Source organism: Odontomachus brunneus, unplaced genomic scaffold (genome assembly GCF_010583005.1).
Source record: "Odontomachus brunneus isolate Ranch 3 - 2012 unplaced genomic scaffold, Obru_v1 Obru_scaffold_118, whole genome shotgun sequence".
Classification (NCBI taxonomy): domain Eukaryota; kingdom Metazoa; phylum Arthropoda; class Insecta; order Hymenoptera; family Formicidae; genus Odontomachus; species Odontomachus brunneus.
In genome coordinates, this window is record NW_022639568.1 from 547,519 (window position 1) to 564,492 (window position 16,974).

General features: G+C 37.7%; 2 protein-coding genes across 2 annotated transcripts in view; both read right to left on the reverse strand.

Moving 5' to 3' along the window:
* Nucleotides 1-4,761: 4,761 nt before the first annotated feature.
* On the reverse strand, nucleotides 4,762-5,692 carry LOC116849555. Its single transcript, XM_032826816.1, has 2 exons — nucleotides 5,432-5,692; nucleotides 4,762-5,127 (listed from the first exon to the last, which is right to left on the reverse strand). The coding sequence occupies exons 1-2, from the start codon at nucleotides 5,690-5,692 to the stop codon at nucleotides 4,972-4,974; spliced, it is 417 nt and encodes a 138-aa protein (XP_032682707.1). The 3' UTR covers nucleotides 4,762-4,971.
* Nucleotides 5,693-5,991: 299 nt separating this feature from the next.
* The window catches only part of LOC116849520, a 32,890-nt gene continuing 21,907 nt past the window's right edge, over nucleotides 5,992-16,974 (reverse strand). Inside the window, exons 12-32 of the mRNA XM_032826735.1 lie at nucleotides 16,644-16,780; nucleotides 15,372-15,583; nucleotides 15,200-15,306; nucleotides 13,577-13,701; nucleotides 13,315-13,456; nucleotides 13,095-13,238; nucleotides 12,779-12,985; nucleotides 12,339-12,619; nucleotides 11,969-12,252; nucleotides 11,493-11,627; nucleotides 11,062-11,220; nucleotides 10,517-10,737; nucleotides 10,250-10,445; nucleotides 9,453-9,635; nucleotides 9,091-9,152; nucleotides 8,637-9,011; nucleotides 7,337-7,593; nucleotides 7,121-7,241; nucleotides 6,676-6,859; nucleotides 6,507-6,591; nucleotides 5,992-6,398 (exon numbers count right to left, since the gene is read on the reverse strand). Of these exons, the coding sequence (XP_032682626.1) occupies nucleotides 6,227-6,398; nucleotides 6,507-6,591; nucleotides 6,676-6,859; nucleotides 7,121-7,241; nucleotides 7,337-7,593; nucleotides 8,637-9,011; nucleotides 9,091-9,152; nucleotides 9,453-9,635; nucleotides 10,250-10,445; nucleotides 10,517-10,737; nucleotides 11,062-11,220; nucleotides 11,493-11,627; nucleotides 11,969-12,252; nucleotides 12,339-12,619; nucleotides 12,779-12,985; nucleotides 13,095-13,238; nucleotides 13,315-13,456; nucleotides 13,577-13,701; nucleotides 15,200-15,306; nucleotides 15,372-15,583; nucleotides 16,644-16,780 (3,789 nt within the window). The 3' untranslated portion in view covers nucleotides 5,992-6,226. The remainder of the gene's footprint in view (nucleotides 6,399-6,506; nucleotides 6,592-6,675; nucleotides 6,860-7,120; nucleotides 7,242-7,336; nucleotides 7,594-8,636; nucleotides 9,012-9,090; nucleotides 9,153-9,452; nucleotides 9,636-10,249; nucleotides 10,446-10,516; nucleotides 10,738-11,061; nucleotides 11,221-11,492; nucleotides 11,628-11,968; nucleotides 12,253-12,338; nucleotides 12,620-12,778; nucleotides 12,986-13,094; nucleotides 13,239-13,314; nucleotides 13,457-13,576; nucleotides 13,702-15,199; nucleotides 15,307-15,371; nucleotides 15,584-16,643; nucleotides 16,781-16,974) is intronic.

Genomic DNA, 16,974 nt, shown 5'->3' on the forward strand with positions numbered 1-16,974 from the left:
GCTTTGATCTTCCTCTCTTTTTTGTCTTAATCTTTGCGTGCGAATCTCCGGAATTTTCACCATACGATATTGAACGCACGTGAGAAAATTCTACACTGTTAGAAAAGTTTTTAAAAATAATAGCATTTTTGTAAGTAAATTTAAGAATTTGATATTAAAATTAATAATAGTGAAGATTTTCATAACATTAGGATTATTAGTTATAAATTAGAGTTATAATATTTCTTATTTCTTATGAAATCTAATCTTTTCTATCTTCTATGCCATGTTTTCTTATTAAATTCTGTATTAAATTATAAAACATCATAACACATAAGAAAAGTTTTTAAAAATAATAGCATTTTTGTAAGTAAATTTAAGAATTTGATATTAAAATTAATAATAGTGAAGATTTTCATAACATTAGAATTATTAGTTATAAATTAGTTATAATATTTCTTATTTCTTATGAAATCTAATCTTTTCTATCTTCTATGCCATGTTTTCTTATTAAATTTTGTATTAAATTATGAAACATCATAACACGTTATATTTTATGAAATTTTTCTAATATGTTAAATCGTCCGTAAGAATCACATCGAGTCAACGTCAGCTTCCACTTTTATTCGTAGAGATTACTGGCATATCTCGAAATCGAAGAATTTTGTGTCACATTTTACACAAAGATGCAACAGCGGTTTTCAGCGGTGAGTTATCCGATGTTAAACTCTGTTCTTCCAGAAATTTCGTTCTGCCTGATTTTCCCACAATTTTTGACTAACTTAAAAAGGAGTACATAGAAAAGTTTCATCTTCGAATACAACGCACGGTGTTTCCAATTGAGTGTGCAAAAATTGCGCGACTCTGCGGGATCTAGTTTTTACTTTGGCATCTCTTTTAGGATCGTGACTTTTAGGGAAAAAGGGGAATGTGAAAAGGTTGATGTCAATCGGCTACAAAGCATTAGAAAGTGAGTCCAATTTGTTCAATACTTCTTCGTATGAAGTAAGTCGCCTCATTTATATATTACTCTCGTTTTTCTTTATAGTTCAGCATCCTTTTCTTATTATATATTTTACGAAGGTTACATGTGCAGAGGTAATTGTTGTTCTGACTGTTGATGATGATTAATGATTGTGTTGCTCGAAAAATTGTATGGAAAGTGCATGACTAGCGAAAATAATGAAAATAATGAAACCAAGAGGTCATGTCAAGTCAGTTCAGCAAAGCTGAACATTCATACTGGTTACAATTGTAGCGTGAATAATTGTGAAATAAGGTTACTTGACCGTAGGTATTTACCTTTTACTGCATTTCGAAGGGATTCTTGAAGAAAAAGACCAAACTGTTTGGCACTTATTGCTTATTTTTTACATATTTTTATGTATATTTTTTATATATTATTTTAAATATGTATTTTTTTAATATTTATATAAATTAAATAGTTTAAATAGTTTTAAAGTTTTATAATTTTTATAAAACTCTTTAAAATATAACAAGTAAAACTGATTCACTTTTGAAGATATTCTTCGAGACGGTGAAGAAAAACAGAAATTTCACGCCATGAAAGGTTACGTGTGCAGGTACCTAAGCAAAGAAAATTTTATTAATGATGTGCTCGATTTTAAGGTCCATGTCAAATTAGACTTTTTCAACAAAAAATATTTAAGTCAAACGGAGTGAATTTTCACTGTCAGTAGTATTATTCAATAAAAATCGTTCCCACGGTATTCTTTCATCTTAAAAGTAATAAAAATAACACAATAACAATAACTATAATATTATTATCGTTTATATTTAATTTAACTTACATTTATTTATTTTTTGTTTTATGAATTTGTTATTATAATTGTTAAGTGAGCTATTATTAATGATAACAATTAGCTGACTGATATATTAAATATTATGATTCAAATATTTTTAGCTCAAACGTCTTCTACGTGAGTACTGTTTCCTAGCCGAAAATAACAGTATCCGAGCTTGGCCAAGATCACGCCGTTACTTGATTAAGTTGAATAAGCTTTCCACTATGTTGCTGAGCACGCTTGAGCGCTCAGAGTGTTACCTCTTTCGTTTCCTTAATTCAACAATTAGTAAATAGGCAATCATGATTATCCGTTTTATCACGTACGATGCATTGATAATTATGCAAGTTTCCGTTAGTAAACACTTCAGAAAAAACATTTTTGTGTAAAAAACGTAGAAAATCAAGTAGGGCACAAGACACAAGGGGTAAGGGTTTATAAAATCTGAATTTACACTACCTGCACGAAAGATTTAGATGAACAATCGTATGAATTATCTGTCGCGTGTAGTTGAAAGCGTTCGATAGCATGGCTCGTAAAAGAAGGTTCAAAGTGTTTAAAAAAACAACAAAAAGTTAGAAATGGTCTTTTAACTCATTCAGGTTTACTATACCTAAAAAACTGGCGTCAATCTGCCTTGTAAATGATACTTTTTACCCATCAGCACTTTACTCCCCGATACCTATAGTATTCTTAAAAAGCGTTTAAAAAACACACAATAGCTTCGACAGTAACGTGAAAAAAAATTAACTATCGGCACGTTAGCACAAAGTGTTAACCTGATCGATCTGTCTTCACCGACGATCCTCACTCGTCATCTTCCGAGAAACAGGTGTATTTCTATCCGCTCAATTATAAATTGAATAAATTGACATAGTCAATTTAGATTTTGACAGAAATAGGGCCATTAAGAACTGATGTTGGATGTTTTGTGCAAATGTCTATGATGGGGAGGATAATAATGTTTGTAGTGTCAAACGCACGCGCCAAAATGATTTTTCGGTCTTTATAATGTACGCGATGAATCAATCTTCCAACACGGAAAAACAGGTTTGGTTGAATTAACCAAATATTTGGTCGAATATGAACGATTCAGAAATTCCGATTGAACTAATCCGAATTCTGTTTAAGTTAACCAAAAATCTTTTTAACTTAGACAGAATTCGGGTTACTTCTATTGGAATTTCTGGATTGTTCATATTCGACCAGATATTTGATTAATTCAACTAAACCTTTCTTTCCGTGAAGCAGTTACTGAGGCAGTATTTTTCGCAACTCAATAATGGAATCAATGCGCATGGGAAAGTATAAAAATAAGGGGGGTTTTTAATAATTATAATAATTATAGAAAAATATTAGGGGATTTAGAGTCGATTTGTAAGTGGAAGATTGATTCGCGTACGTTGTAAAAACCGAAAAATCATTTTGGCGCTAATGTTTAACACTACAAACATTATTATCTTTCCAATCATAGACATTTGCACAAAACATTCAGCATTAGCTCTTAATGGCCTTATTCCTGTCAAAATAGAGTCAAATTAGGTGTTACCTACAGAGAGTCTTAATGATATTTATAGTCAATTTAGATCACAGATCGAAATAAGAAATCAAACTAACTTGATAAAAATCAATCAAGTTAAATGAGTAAGATAAAACCAAATTACTTATGTTTAAAAAGAAAGCAAATATGAAAGTACTAACGTAATCTGCACAAGACGGGATGTGTTTTGGAAATAGCGTCACTGCAGAAGAGAAAACCGAAAGGGAAGATACCATCATCGATAAGTTATCGAGCGCATTACTAACAGAAAAAATACTTGAAAATTTGATCACGGGATATAAAGTTTATTCACAGAAATAAACTTTCATTGAGTCAGTAAAATTCTTGGCGACGAATCTTTTGCAAGTCGCGATACCATCCAAGTCCAGTGTTTATAGTTATAGCGAGTCATTTGCGATCTATAATCGATCAATAATTGATTATAAATCATACGATCAAGCGATCAAGATTCCTCTGAACAATTTTCAATTATGCTCTCTTTTTTCTGCCTCTTTCCTTCTTACTAATAATCATCTTCACAAATTGTACTTTTCTTTCTTCCAAGAGATTGTTGACACCAAGGATATCTTGCCCTCAATTTTTGAATAAATACGTAAAGGGAGACATGTGCGCTTCTGTTACTCGGTGTGAAACTCGTTCTCTCGTAAAGCTTGTAAAGTGGATAAGGTTTCGTATTGCTCGAAATATGGAGCGAGCTCTGTGCTTTCGTTTTGACAATACAATTTGTATTGTCAAAACGTTGCATACGTTCTTTACGTATGCAAAAGGATCACGAGAGAAGCCAAAGACGTATTTGTTCCTAAACTCCGGAATGCGTTCTAGGGACAATGAAATGTAAACAGAAATTATAGAAAACTCCTTGACTAACTAACAGAAATATTTGAATGGCTTACAAGGAGCCAAGCACAGATGCTTAGTGCCATATTAATATAACTTTAATAACATTAATATGATGCCGGTAGCCGGTGCCGGTCGCCGGAGACCATCATCATTTCATAATTTAAAGAAACTCTCGAGACAGCTCTCGCGGAGGTCTTATTGCTCTTTGCGGAGAAAGAAATAAACAAAACAGAAAAAAATAGAAAAGAGGAAAGGGTAAGAACCGAGGTAGTCTCGCCTTGACGAAGTATCATGCGCACGAGGGGATCGTCGTGTTTACCTTTTAGAACGTAAAATATGTAATATGACTTTATAATAAATAAATATTTCGCTACGATATCTACGTCCGCTACAATGACACGTCCATCTCTTCCTTCTTAGTCGTGTCCTTCGTTCGAGACCCGACAGACAATCTCGAAAGAATATTTGATTTATTTCAGTCGAATCCAATTCAATAACTTCTTGATTATCAAAGATACGCTTGATATCAAATTATTAATATTTTTTAATATCATCAATCAAGTACGCTCTTTCTTTTCTTATGGAGGAAATACTTTAACGTCAAGTATACAAATGAAATAGTCAAATCATGGACATTTCGTTGATAATGCGACTATTCACGAGAAAAAAATATAACATTATCAGTAACTGAACTTGACTAACATTACAAATTGAGAACCGCGAAGGAACCTGACGAACGTATGTAGTATTACCTACATGCGTACAATCACGCTTTCAGATTCCTTGCTACAAATGCGTATCCGGTATCGGTAAAGGGCAAAGTATCGTGGACCATACGTTGACACTGAAGTTGTGAATGTACTGCCAAGCTACAAAGTCCGGCGATTCTACGTACTCCAACCAGTAGCGCGCCATATTGTTGTAGATCTTTGGAGTCCACGTCTGCAATAAGGAATTCTTAGCCAGTTGATTGAAAAGCTGCTAGAAATGATCATTTGAACACCACAGATTTCCACAGGACATCTTAAAGACGTTCTGAGAACGTCCCCAGGACATCCCCCGGAGATTTTGTGCTGTCTGAACTTGTTCGTCTACAATTTCGAAGGATCAGTCAATCCAGTTATAGATTCGTTGAATATAATTACTTATTCGGCCAGAAACGGCTCGCGATGAGGTTATCTTAGAGGGCAATTGACCAAACAGAAGAGTATCTATATTTATTTGGAACGGCTGATGGATGTTATACCCTCTCGTTCTGTATACTCCACGCCTCGACGAGCTTATTTCCTTGTGCGCTCGCGAGTCTCCGTGCTTTTCGCAGATAAAATCGCCCGGCTGACTTGCGGCCCCAGATGACATTCAAGTACGCTGTCAATAGATAAGAACGCGGCTTCACCACCGTCGCATAGCTGGAGACCTTATCGAGACGTCTGACGATCCTGTGAACGTCTCGAACTCGATCGATCAGCTCTTCAGAATGCTTCATATTGATGCAGCGTAGCAACATTAGCAGATAGTACTCCAGGCCCTATGAAGACGCGCAGTTGCAGAGGACCGCGATTAAAATATAATTAATGGAAATTTAAATTAGCGAAAGAATTAATTGGAGATTGCTAAATTTTTGCAAATTTTTTGCAAAATTCTTGCAAAATAAAATAAAAAGACGCATGTTTTTAAAGCTAATTTTTTATTTTTCCGCTATTTTCTTCATAAGAACGTATTAATATCGCTCGGGAACGTGTTTAAAACGTGTTCCCGACACTTTAACTTAAAAAATATGCCATGGGTATTTTTTCAACAAACATGGTGGTACCAAAATGGTCGATTTAAAGTGTTTAATTCGAATTTTCGTTTATATTTGGTTATCGAAATTGTTTTACTATGTAATTACTATGTAAATTACTATGTAATTTTGTAGTAATATTTATTCTAAAACAACTTCGATAACCAACTTCGAAAACAAAAATTCGAATTAAACGCTATAAATCGATCACCATTTTGGTTCATTTTGTAATATTACGTATATATTACGTTTATATTATTATGACCCTTTCTTATTTTTTAATCGCATGTGACGTAATACTAAGGAAGAAACATCTTTTATTTCGCGCACCTTGCAGCACGTGAAAACCCGAGTAAAATCGCGATCGCGATCCACACCTTCCACGTACTCGTCCACATTGCACACAGTTGTGTCGGTGAGCGTGTGTCCCCTGCGACGTTTTTCAGTTAGCCACGATCATCTCGTGTTATATCGTTGCTGTTTGTGTTGACGGCATTTTCCACTTTCAGAAAGCGGAGGCTGAGCGTCAAATACTTACATCCTGAGTTGGTAGATCCACAGGCACGTCACCAAGCGGCGGCAGCTTTGCGGGTCGCGCGTCACGTAGGACTTCGATCTGTAAGCTACACAAATAATTATGTTTAATTCTCGCGAAGCTCAGCGTGCATTCCTGCGAGTCGTCTCGTCATTGGTTTCCTTTTTCTTACCTATGAACTTCTCGTAATAATTGAGAGACGTCTCGTACGACTCCAGGAGTACACCAGCGTCGACCAAGAGCTCTAAGGAGAGAGCGTAATACCAGGTCTTGGCGGACAGATCCACGTCCTCCTCCGCTATAAAGTACAGCTCCGCCATCAGGTCGACGGCCTGGTTGATACGTTTGGTCCATAGCTGAACAAATTTTCGAGTTTAATCGCGAATCTTAGCCAGTGGCGTAGCCAGAGGAAGGACTGAGAGAGCTATAGCCCCTCCAAAATTAATTTTCTGGGTTACGCTAAGTGTGAGAAAAATTTTTTCGAATGACCTTTTTTTGCTTTTTTCGTCAAAAATAAAAAGTGCAGTCCTTCTCGAAATTTTTTTCTGGTTACGCCACTGATCTCAGCATATCGACGAGAACGAAATGTTCGAACGAACCGATTATAAATTCATTACCATTATTTCAATTAACGACGGCATAATGACTAACGACAAGTCGTTTAGGTGTAATGTTCGGGATATCCTCAAAACTTTGACACCCATGTCTACAGCATCCTCCAACTCACCCTTTAACGCTCTGCTCTTTCGGAGAGACTCCGATGTTAGAACTTTTGCTAAACGTAATTTTAGAGGAAACTTTTCCAGAGGTATCGAGATAACGCTAAGCTTTACCTGACTTGATACATCGCGAAGTAGATCTTGGCCAGCATCGCTATCTCCTCGACGTTGTTCCAACCGAACTTCGTCTCTATCACAGTCAACATCGGTTTCTCGATGTATCGCGTGAACTTGTTGTTGTCGGTGCGACAGGTAACTCGAACGGCCGCCAGATATGTCTCGCCTTTCTCCAGGAAACCGTCGAAGCTCGGAAAGCTCGCTTTGAAACTTTGCAGGGCGAACAGCTTCGCCGCTTTCATTCTGCCTTCTCTCTAAAACATTTTGAACATTGACGATCGTCGTGTGCTACTTTGGCATATGTACTGTCAATAAATACAGTTGTTAGGTATAGAGCCTCCACTTTTCGAAGAAGAATTGCAAAATTAACTTTCAAGTAGAAAATCGCAGAGTCACTGTTAATCCCATGCGTTTCCGTTGATAAAAAAATCACTTCCAATGTAATGACTTCAACTTTGACAAACATTATTTACAAAGAAACACACACAAGTGTCCGCCTCCGATTTTCATCAACTTGTAATATAAATTTATACTTTAGATCAAAATAACAGATACGTTTTTTATTATATGTGCTCTTTTGCAAGTTTAAGGGGTGAAATACCTCTTTGAAAAAATCGGTTTTTTTCATTCAAAGAGAATATAATGAAAACTATTTGAGATAGAAACAAATATTTTGAATAAAAGTTGAATGCTTTGAAGACTACTTCACAGAATTTATTTGAAAAAAAAAAAATTTTTTGTTAATATTTTTCCCACCACTTCTTCTTATTATAATTATTAAAAAATTTCTGTAAAGTACTTCAAACCATTCAATTTTTATTAAAAATATTTTTTTCTATCTCTTATAGTTTTTATTATATTCCCTTCGAATAAAAAGACCGATTTTCTTCAAAGGGGTATCTCACCCCCTAAACTTGTGAAAGGGCACACATAATAAAAAACGAGTATCTGTTATTTTGATCTAAAATACAACAATTATAAGTTCATGAAAATTGGAGGCGGACACTTCCCTTAGGAAAAATTACTTTAAGTTGTTCAAATTAACTTAAAGTTGCTTAAAGTTATTTAAAGTGATTTATAATTAACTATAAATTACTTTAAGTAACTGTAAGCAACTTTAAGTTAATTTGAAGTAATCTTAAAGTAATTTCTCCTAAGGATGTGGGTTTCCTTGTTGGTTTGACAGTCAAGTTAGTTTTTTGTCAAGATAAAATCGCTTCAAAGTTATGTGATCTCGAATTGAGAATTTTATTTGATAAAGAATTTGTGAAAAAGGAAATCCCTTTTGATACATCACCGCGAGCGCAAGACAAAGTCGTCGTGTGTAAGACGCCAATTCCAGCCTCTTCGTTGCCTGTCGTGCTGATTTCTCGTTAGTCATATCATTAGAAAGATCGTAAAATTCCCGGTGAATTTTCATGGTCATCAGCGGACCGCAGCACACGACTTTGTGTATTTTCAAAGGGGCCCCCTGCAGCGTTACCGCCGCCTCATAAGATCTGTAAGCCTGAGCGTAATTACCCAAAGCACTGTGCGCGTCCCCTGAGGAGCGAGACAAGGAGTGAGAGAGATACTGACAAAGAGAGAAGTACTTGAAAATTCTTTTGCAGAATATAAAGTTTATCTCACAAAAATAAACTTTATATCCCACAAATAAATTTTCAAGTATTTTCTTTTAGTTTATCAGTAAGAATGTTTACTGAGAGAAAAATATTTGATGCGTGCAACTATAATCACAAGAAAATAATCACTAAAACTTCTTCTTCTTTAAAATGACCCGGAACTCCTATTCCATTAGCCAGACTAAATCTAACTATAAATTATGTTCAAGAAATTTACTATTTTACTAAATTTTGCTATAATAATAACCTTGTATATGTCAATATTAACATTTTTATATGTATTTGGGGCCAGAAGTAACTATAATTTTAGATTCATCAGTCACATTCTCTATTCTAAAAACAGAAACAATTTTAATTTCCAATATGTGAAAGGCATTTTTACGATAGTTTATTAAAATATTATATATAATATATACTTTGTGATAAAATATAAAGTATAAAGAAAGAAAAAGAATTAAAATATCATACGATGTGACATTATATCGACATACCTATCAAGGCTAGAATAATTCCTCTGTTCATGACGCTTTCTTCCGCGTTATCGTTGACTCTAGCAGTCCTCTCGTTCTTCTCGGCGGCGATTACGAGCAGCTTGATAGCGTGGGACGGTTGCGCTATTTGGATCAGCCCGGAGCTATACTCCATGAGAAAGTTGATTATCTTGTTGACCTCGCCTGAAAGATTAATTTAAAGTCGATAATTGAACAGTTTTTTCTTTTGTTTTCTTGTAACAAAGTCGTAATTGCACCGCTGTTCTCGATGTGCTGATGCAACCTCCAGAAAAGGCAACTGATGACGCCGTCGCATCGACAATTGCGGTAATCTATGTGACTAAACGCGTCCAAGTAGTCGGACCGGTTGTGATTTCTCGCGGTTTCTGGTGCGACGCTCGTAGAGACGCGTCTCCAGAATCTTGACGAGCCGCTGATCGAACTTTCCCCGATCTCCTCGCTTCTCAGTGTTAACGTAGAAGTATCTAATTAAAAAACTCTCGATTCACAGACAAACCTTGTGGCGAATTTGGCCGGAATTCTCTCTAATTCGATTTCAATTCGATTTATACTGCAATTCTAGAAAAAATCGTAAAACTCGTAACTTGTTCTCGTAAGACTCGCAAGAACTTATGAGTAGATCTGCAATTTTATGCGGACCATATGATAACTCGTAAATATTTACGATTTTTTTTTTCGTAAGCTATGATTTTACGATTTTATGATTTACTCGTATATTTGCTTAGAATTGCAGCATTAATGTCAACTCGAAACCAGAAACTATCGCGATTGGCCACCTTCGTCCTCGTCGACGTGGTCGAGATACGTCGGCATGATTGACACTCTGGGAGTGTCGTTGACGGATTCTTGCCTCCTCGCCGCGGAGAATTTGCTTCGTTCCGCGACAAATGACTTCTTCCTGTTCCACGGATCCGTGAAAATCATTTTACGACGTGCCAACAATATTCTGGCCGTTTGTATATCGTTCTTTCTCTGAAAAAGTTTCGGGGAACAAGGAGAATAGAGCACGTTAATCAATGAACATCCGCGTGATCGCTCCTCACCCTCATGGATATGTCCTCGCCGGGAACTCTGAGGAAAGCGCCGGCGCCGCAGGAGTTGCACTTTCGGGCGTTTCGGCTATAAATTTCGACCGCTTTCGCATGATACCGCCGCTTATCCTTATCCGACTGCGCGTCATATACCATCTTGCGAAACGAGTCGACCTTGAATTCCAGCGTTTTGCAGTGAGCACCGAGAGGCGAAGGGGTGTCGACGACAGTCCCTGGGGAAGAGAAAACTGCGTGGAAATCGCGAAAACTGACAAAATAGAGAAACAATACAATCAAGTAGAGAAAAAGTTCATAGAAACAAATATATCTGAAAAATTGGCTGTGGAAATTAAAGGCGCCAGAAACGCAAAAATGAAATTTCATATTAATTGTTATTGATTGATGTTATTCAATGAGAAGGTGAGGGAACTGGCCGATAATAGGCGAAGGTAATTGACTGCTAATCGGTCGAACACGGAAATAATTCATACACTCGTCAAGTTGCGATAAATAAACTGGTTTATGCGAAACCTCGATTATGAAGTATCACGACTCACGACGCAAGAAGTGGCAGCCGCAAGTCACCGAATGACGCATGTCGGAGAAGGTGCGCCGCTTCTTGAGTATGCAGAGGACGAGATCCTCAGAGAGGAAGTCCCGTCGCTGGAGCGAGGCACACTCCAGTATTCTTGTGCGGAACATCATCGAAATGGCGGCTGCGGCAGCACCGTTAATTGTTAATCGTTGACAAACAATTCATCAAAAGTTATTATCGTTTCAGAAATATTTTTTTTTCATTAAGAAATCAGTCGGTCGATTTGTCAGAGATCTCGAATTAGTGATTGGAACTATTTTTTTTTTGAAGGCTCAAGTATTATTGAGAGTTAATTACTCTGAGAAAAGTGAGAAACTACATATTAAACGAGCGATTTTATCTACTAAAAGTAAGCAGGACACTGATCGTTAATTAAGGACTAAAGATACTTACTGTTGGCGGCGTCATCCACGCCTGGGATCGCTTTTAGCAGCACATTTCGTTTGAACACCGTACCCAGCGTCGCGGCACAGGCGATGAAGCTTCGTTCGAAGGGAGTCATCCCCTCATAAATTTTGTACATCAATCCTAAAGATCGAGGAAGTACCTCGTTTAACGTTTCGAGAGCTTTTCACTCGCACAACTTTATCCTACTAAATCGGTATCCGCGTATTCGACAGAGAAAGTTGTCTTGCAACTGCTGTAAAATTTGTGAATGCGATTAGTATATGCTCTTAGATTCAGCCAAGATTAAAACCACTCGCTAATCAGACTCACGCTTTTACAACAGTTTACAACAGTCGCAAAGCAGTTTTCTCTGCTAAACGCAGCCACTTTTTATAGGAATTCTTCGAACCACATCATTCTCATCTTTCCGCATAGAATGATTTTTTCTTCTCCCCTCTATTTATGTTGTCTCTTTAACTCACCTCTTGTGTCACGGTCCATCTTGGAGATTTCGTCCGTGTAACGCTCATTCACGTCGCACACGTACAAGTAGCTCATCTGCGACCAAGTTCGGGGTGGCGACAGCTCATGCGGCGTCAGGTCAACGGGCAGTCTCGTGATCATGCGGCCGTCCGGGAAAACAAGATCACGTCGACTCGCCTCACTCGGCGATATCCTGATCAGGTCCAACGCATCGCTCTGCAGGAGCAACATGAGGTACACCTCGAACCATCCGATGTGGCCTTCTGTGGACGCAAGTAAGGTCCTCGACGGAAGAAACGAAGGGACAATTGACAAATATGCTCCGGTAGTTGGCCGTTCTAACAACGAGGGCGCGAGATCCTAGGATACCTGCTCAATTTTCTAGGTATTGCGAAGACGTTGAGAAATTGGCAGGCTAGCGCCGGCAGCAGATGCGGATCCAGACCGTATAGCGTCTGCTTCATCAGCCTCGAGTCTCCGCGGATCACCGCTTGCGTGCGAGATGTATAATGCTGAACGCTCGGCTCTGTCGTCAGCATCGTCATCGCCACAACCACGTGGTCGTGGTTCAGAGCCGAGGACAAAAATTGCCAGGACGCATTATCCATATACTGAACATCGTCGAGCAGGATGCAGATTTTGGTTGTTAACTGAAAAGTTAGAATTGGGATTAAAATTCTAAACTGGATTTGTGGGATCAGAATTGGATTATTCTTTAAGCTGGTCTTGTGAAATCGGAATTAAAATTCGAAGCCAAAAGTAAAATCCAAATCGACACAGGCCCAAGAGATTAAATACCAAAATGTCACCTGCTTCAGTATCGTCTCAAAGATACCAACGGTCTTCTTATGACGTCGCAAACTGGAGTCCGAGCAGTAAGTGTCCGATAAAGAAAAATGAACCCTCATCAGATCGTTGAGATAGCAGAGATCTTCCGGAGTGATAACGCCCGCTAATTTGGCTAGTAACACCTTTTGTCGCTCCTCGATCGTGTCGCAGTCCTCGGCCTCCAGTATCTGCGAGAAAAAGATTCGTCTGCCGCAGTAACTCGCTTTCTCCGCGAAGGACCAGGCGGAAGTGAAAGGAATTGGCTATTGTATATTCATTCTGTATGAATTTTCGCACCTGCAGGATAACGTGATGCACCGCCGCGTGAGTCTTCTCCGCGTAGGTCGCGTGAAGCGAGAGCTCGATCGTCCGTATTTGCCGGTTGCGAACGCTCGCGACGAAGGCGTCCAACAGCCTCGATTTTCCGGACCTTTCACCACCCTGGATGGAACAAACGGTCGATTTTACATAAATCTCGCGGTTCGCACTCAATCCTTGAAGGATTCACATCGGTCACCTCGATCAACAGTCCCGAGTAGGTTCGCCCAGCGACTCCGATCTCGTCCAAGACGTCGTCGAATTTATCCAATTCTTGCTGCCTGCCCAGAATGGGATAGCAATACTCCGCGGACGAGGTCTTATCCGGGTCGTCCTCTTGTCTGGTCAAGTATCAAGAGACGTACGATGCAAAATTAATTTCTTTTTGGAATATCTTTTGCATTTATTTGCAATTCTTTCCGTTGTCCTGAAAGAACGAAGTGAAGGCTCAAATAACTCACGGCGCGCCGTCGAGGTACTCGTACACCTGGCCCTTCTCCGACGGCCCCAGTGTCTTTAGACCTCGCGAGCGAAACTGATCCTTGTTCAGGCGACTGTGCAACACGGTGTTGTAGTCGCAAGAGACCTGAGGAAGCGGATCTCGAAGTGAACTCCTCGTGAATAATGGGCGAAAAGTAAAGCTCGATGGAGCCGTGGATTCAGCAAATTTGCATAATCGCATTATTCATATGTATAAGGAAATTAATTAATCCTGTATAAAACAAGTCTAACATAAGAGACATCTTTTTATTGTACATATCACGATTGATTGATTTCCTTGTGCATATGAATAATGTAACAATACACAAGTTTATCTTTATAGGTCTTTAACGAGTTAAACTCCGGTTAAAGTAAGTTGTGGAACTAGGCTTAAGGCTCCTGGCCCTTCGCATTGTCTGTCTTTTTTTAATGACGTCAGAAGCGAGAAAATGCATGCTAAAAATTCTTGCGAAATGCGTTGAGATAAAAATATATATCCATAAAGTAACAATCGATTCTTGTAATCGATTAAATAAATTTGTAAGAAATTCCGTGCACTCCCCTTTTGCTCCAATAATCAAATTACATTAATTTATTGTAAATTAACCTGAATGCGAAGAAATAGATTAAGAAGATGAATTGTACGTCACGTTAATTTACGACAAATTATTGATTATTAAAACGAAAGAGGAATGCACGGAGATATTTCACAGATTTATTTAATCGATTGCAAGTGTCACTTTGTAGATATATCTTTTTATTTCAACATATTTCGCAAGAATTTTTAGCATATATTTTCTCGCTTTTAACGTCATTAACAAAAAATAGAGAATGCGAGAGGCCAAGAGCCTTAAGAGGATGCTGAAGCAGAAAACTCTACCGACAGAACACTGACATTTTTCTGCAAAGTTTACGTCGTATTGGTTATACAGGATTACAAAAATGCTTTTACGCAATGAAAGTACGTGCAAAAATAAATAGGAGCATTGCTCGATATGTGACGAAAAGGAACAAAAAATTTTTAATATATAATCTCAAGCTGTCAGCTTAATATTTGCCTAATCCAAAAGTTCCGCAGCTTGTACATACCAAAAGTGTGGATGCTCCAAATAGAAAAATTTTGAAGAACATTGCTCTACCTTCGCATCTACATTTGGAAGCTTAAAAATATCGAAAAAGTTTGCAGAAAGATTTCTACACATAGTCAGGTTCCGTTGAATGAAACAAAGCAACACACGTTCATGTAAGTTCTGTATATACAAAAAATGCAAAAAAGATAGCGTGATTATATTAGTGACGATAGTCTCTGCATTATCGACATTGTTCCAGTTCGTCATTGACTCCAGCATCCTCTTAAGAGTCAGCAGTCGTAATTAGCAGTCTGGTCGGCCTGTTCAGTCGGCGGTCTGATACGGGTTTTAGTCACTCGGTTAAAACCGATTGCAGGTAGTTCGTATTAAAAAGAAAAAGGGAAAAAAAATTCTTTCTTTATCATGTATATTTGTGTGTAGTATCAATCGTGCAATTCAAGTAGCAAAGGCGTTAAGCTCAGGTAGTTAGAGAAGCTGACGATTACCTTATCGAGACGAGAAGCTGTTGATTACCTTATCGTAAGAAACATTCATTATCCCTGCAGCTCTGTCGACAGACGGGCCAATGACCGCATAATGCTTCCGCATGACGTTGCCGATCACACCGCAGTAGGCCAGTCCTAAAATTGAAAGACTATGCGTAAAAAATCTTGACTATCTCGAAGTAGAATTAGATTAGCCGTACCAGTCGAGACGCCGACAGACACGTTGTAAATCCGGGCAATACTCTTCACTGTCCGTAGCACTTGTATCGCGCAAGTAACTCCGTTTCTGCAAGCCTCGTCGACCTCGATCCCTCGTCGTTGATCGTCCGCCATTCCGAATACTATGCGGAACAGAAAACTCTTCTCACACAGATTTATCGCGTCGATGTAGCCCGCGTATTGCGTGACCACACTGGAACGCAAATATTCAAATGCGGAAATGTGACAATGTTAATATAGAAAAGCAGCAAGAAAAGTAACGGCAGTATACCACACTGAGAGAAAATTATAGTTGCTTTCGACGTCAACTATACTTTTTTTGTGACTTTAACCACAAAAATAATTAGAAGAACCATTGTTTTAGTAAGTGTTATTAGAAAGGTCGTTCTAATTATTTTTGTGGTTAAAATCACAAAAAAGTATAGCTGACGCCGAAAGTAACTATAATTATCTCTCAATGCAATGTTGGGTGTTAAACGTTAAAAACCTTCTTCGATGAAAACCATTAACATTAATCATTAACGTATATTACGATATTATTGCATACAATAATAGCATTGTTACGATTATTATTGTAATAGTGAGATATTAACGGCACATAAGGAGCAAGCACGGATGTCTTAGTGCTATTAAATACTAATATTACTTTTTTAATATTAATATGATTGTGGGAGGATAATCCGCGTACGATAATCGAAAAAAAAATTTCGATACGCGCGTTGAACATACTGGACAATTTTATCCTCCCACAATCATATTAATATTAAAAAAGTAATATTAGTATTTAATAGCACTAAGACATCCGTGCTTGCTCCTTATGTGCCGTTAATATCTCACTATTACAATAATAATCGTTACAATGCTATTATTGTATGCAATAACATCGTAATGTACGTTAATGATTAATGTTAATGGTTTTCATCGAAGAAGGTTTTTAACGTTTAACACCCAACATTGCATTGAGAGATAATTATAGTTACTTTCGGCGTCAGCTATTAATATCGGCGTTAATATCTCACTATTACAATAATAATCGTTACAATGCTATTATTGTATGCAATAACATCGTAATGTACGTTAATGATTAATGTTAATGGTTTTCATCGAAGAAGGTTTTTAACGTTTAACACCCAACATTGCATTGAGAGATAATTATAGTTACTTTCGGCGTCAGCTATTAATATCGGCGTTAATATCTCACTATTAGTTTATCTATTCAAAGGAGCTTTCTATTATTTCGATTATTATTGTACCTGTGCACAAGTAGAAAGCACTTGTCGATTAGGAGAACCAACTCGTCGTTCGTATACTTATCGGGTACGATGTCAAGGGAGACCGTGGTGACATGTCTGATCGCCGCGAAAAAATCCAACGGCTGATCCCTCTCGATCTACAAACAGTAAAGGTACGTCTACAGTGAGAGTAAAGTATGGCTGTAAAAAGTAAGAATAAGAAATCGACCAAACATTGCTGAATGTGGGAAGAATAATCGACTGAGCGATTTCTCACTCTTACTTCTTATGGGCTTTCTGCAATAAGCCGTTTGTCGTAACACATAACGTATAACATGAGAAAAAAATTTAC

What these genes read in the sequence shown, in the direction of transcription:
- LOC116849555 (XM_032826816.1), bottom strand. Translation starts at nt 5,692, where the DNA reads ATGTTGCTACGCTGCATCAATATGAAGCATTCTGAAGAGCTGATCGAT. An exon ending in GGAGTATACAGAACGAGAGG is followed by an intron (nt 5,128 to 5,431) that starts GTATAACATCCA and finishes TCCTTATTGCAG; the next exon opens with ACGTGGACTCCAAAGATCTA.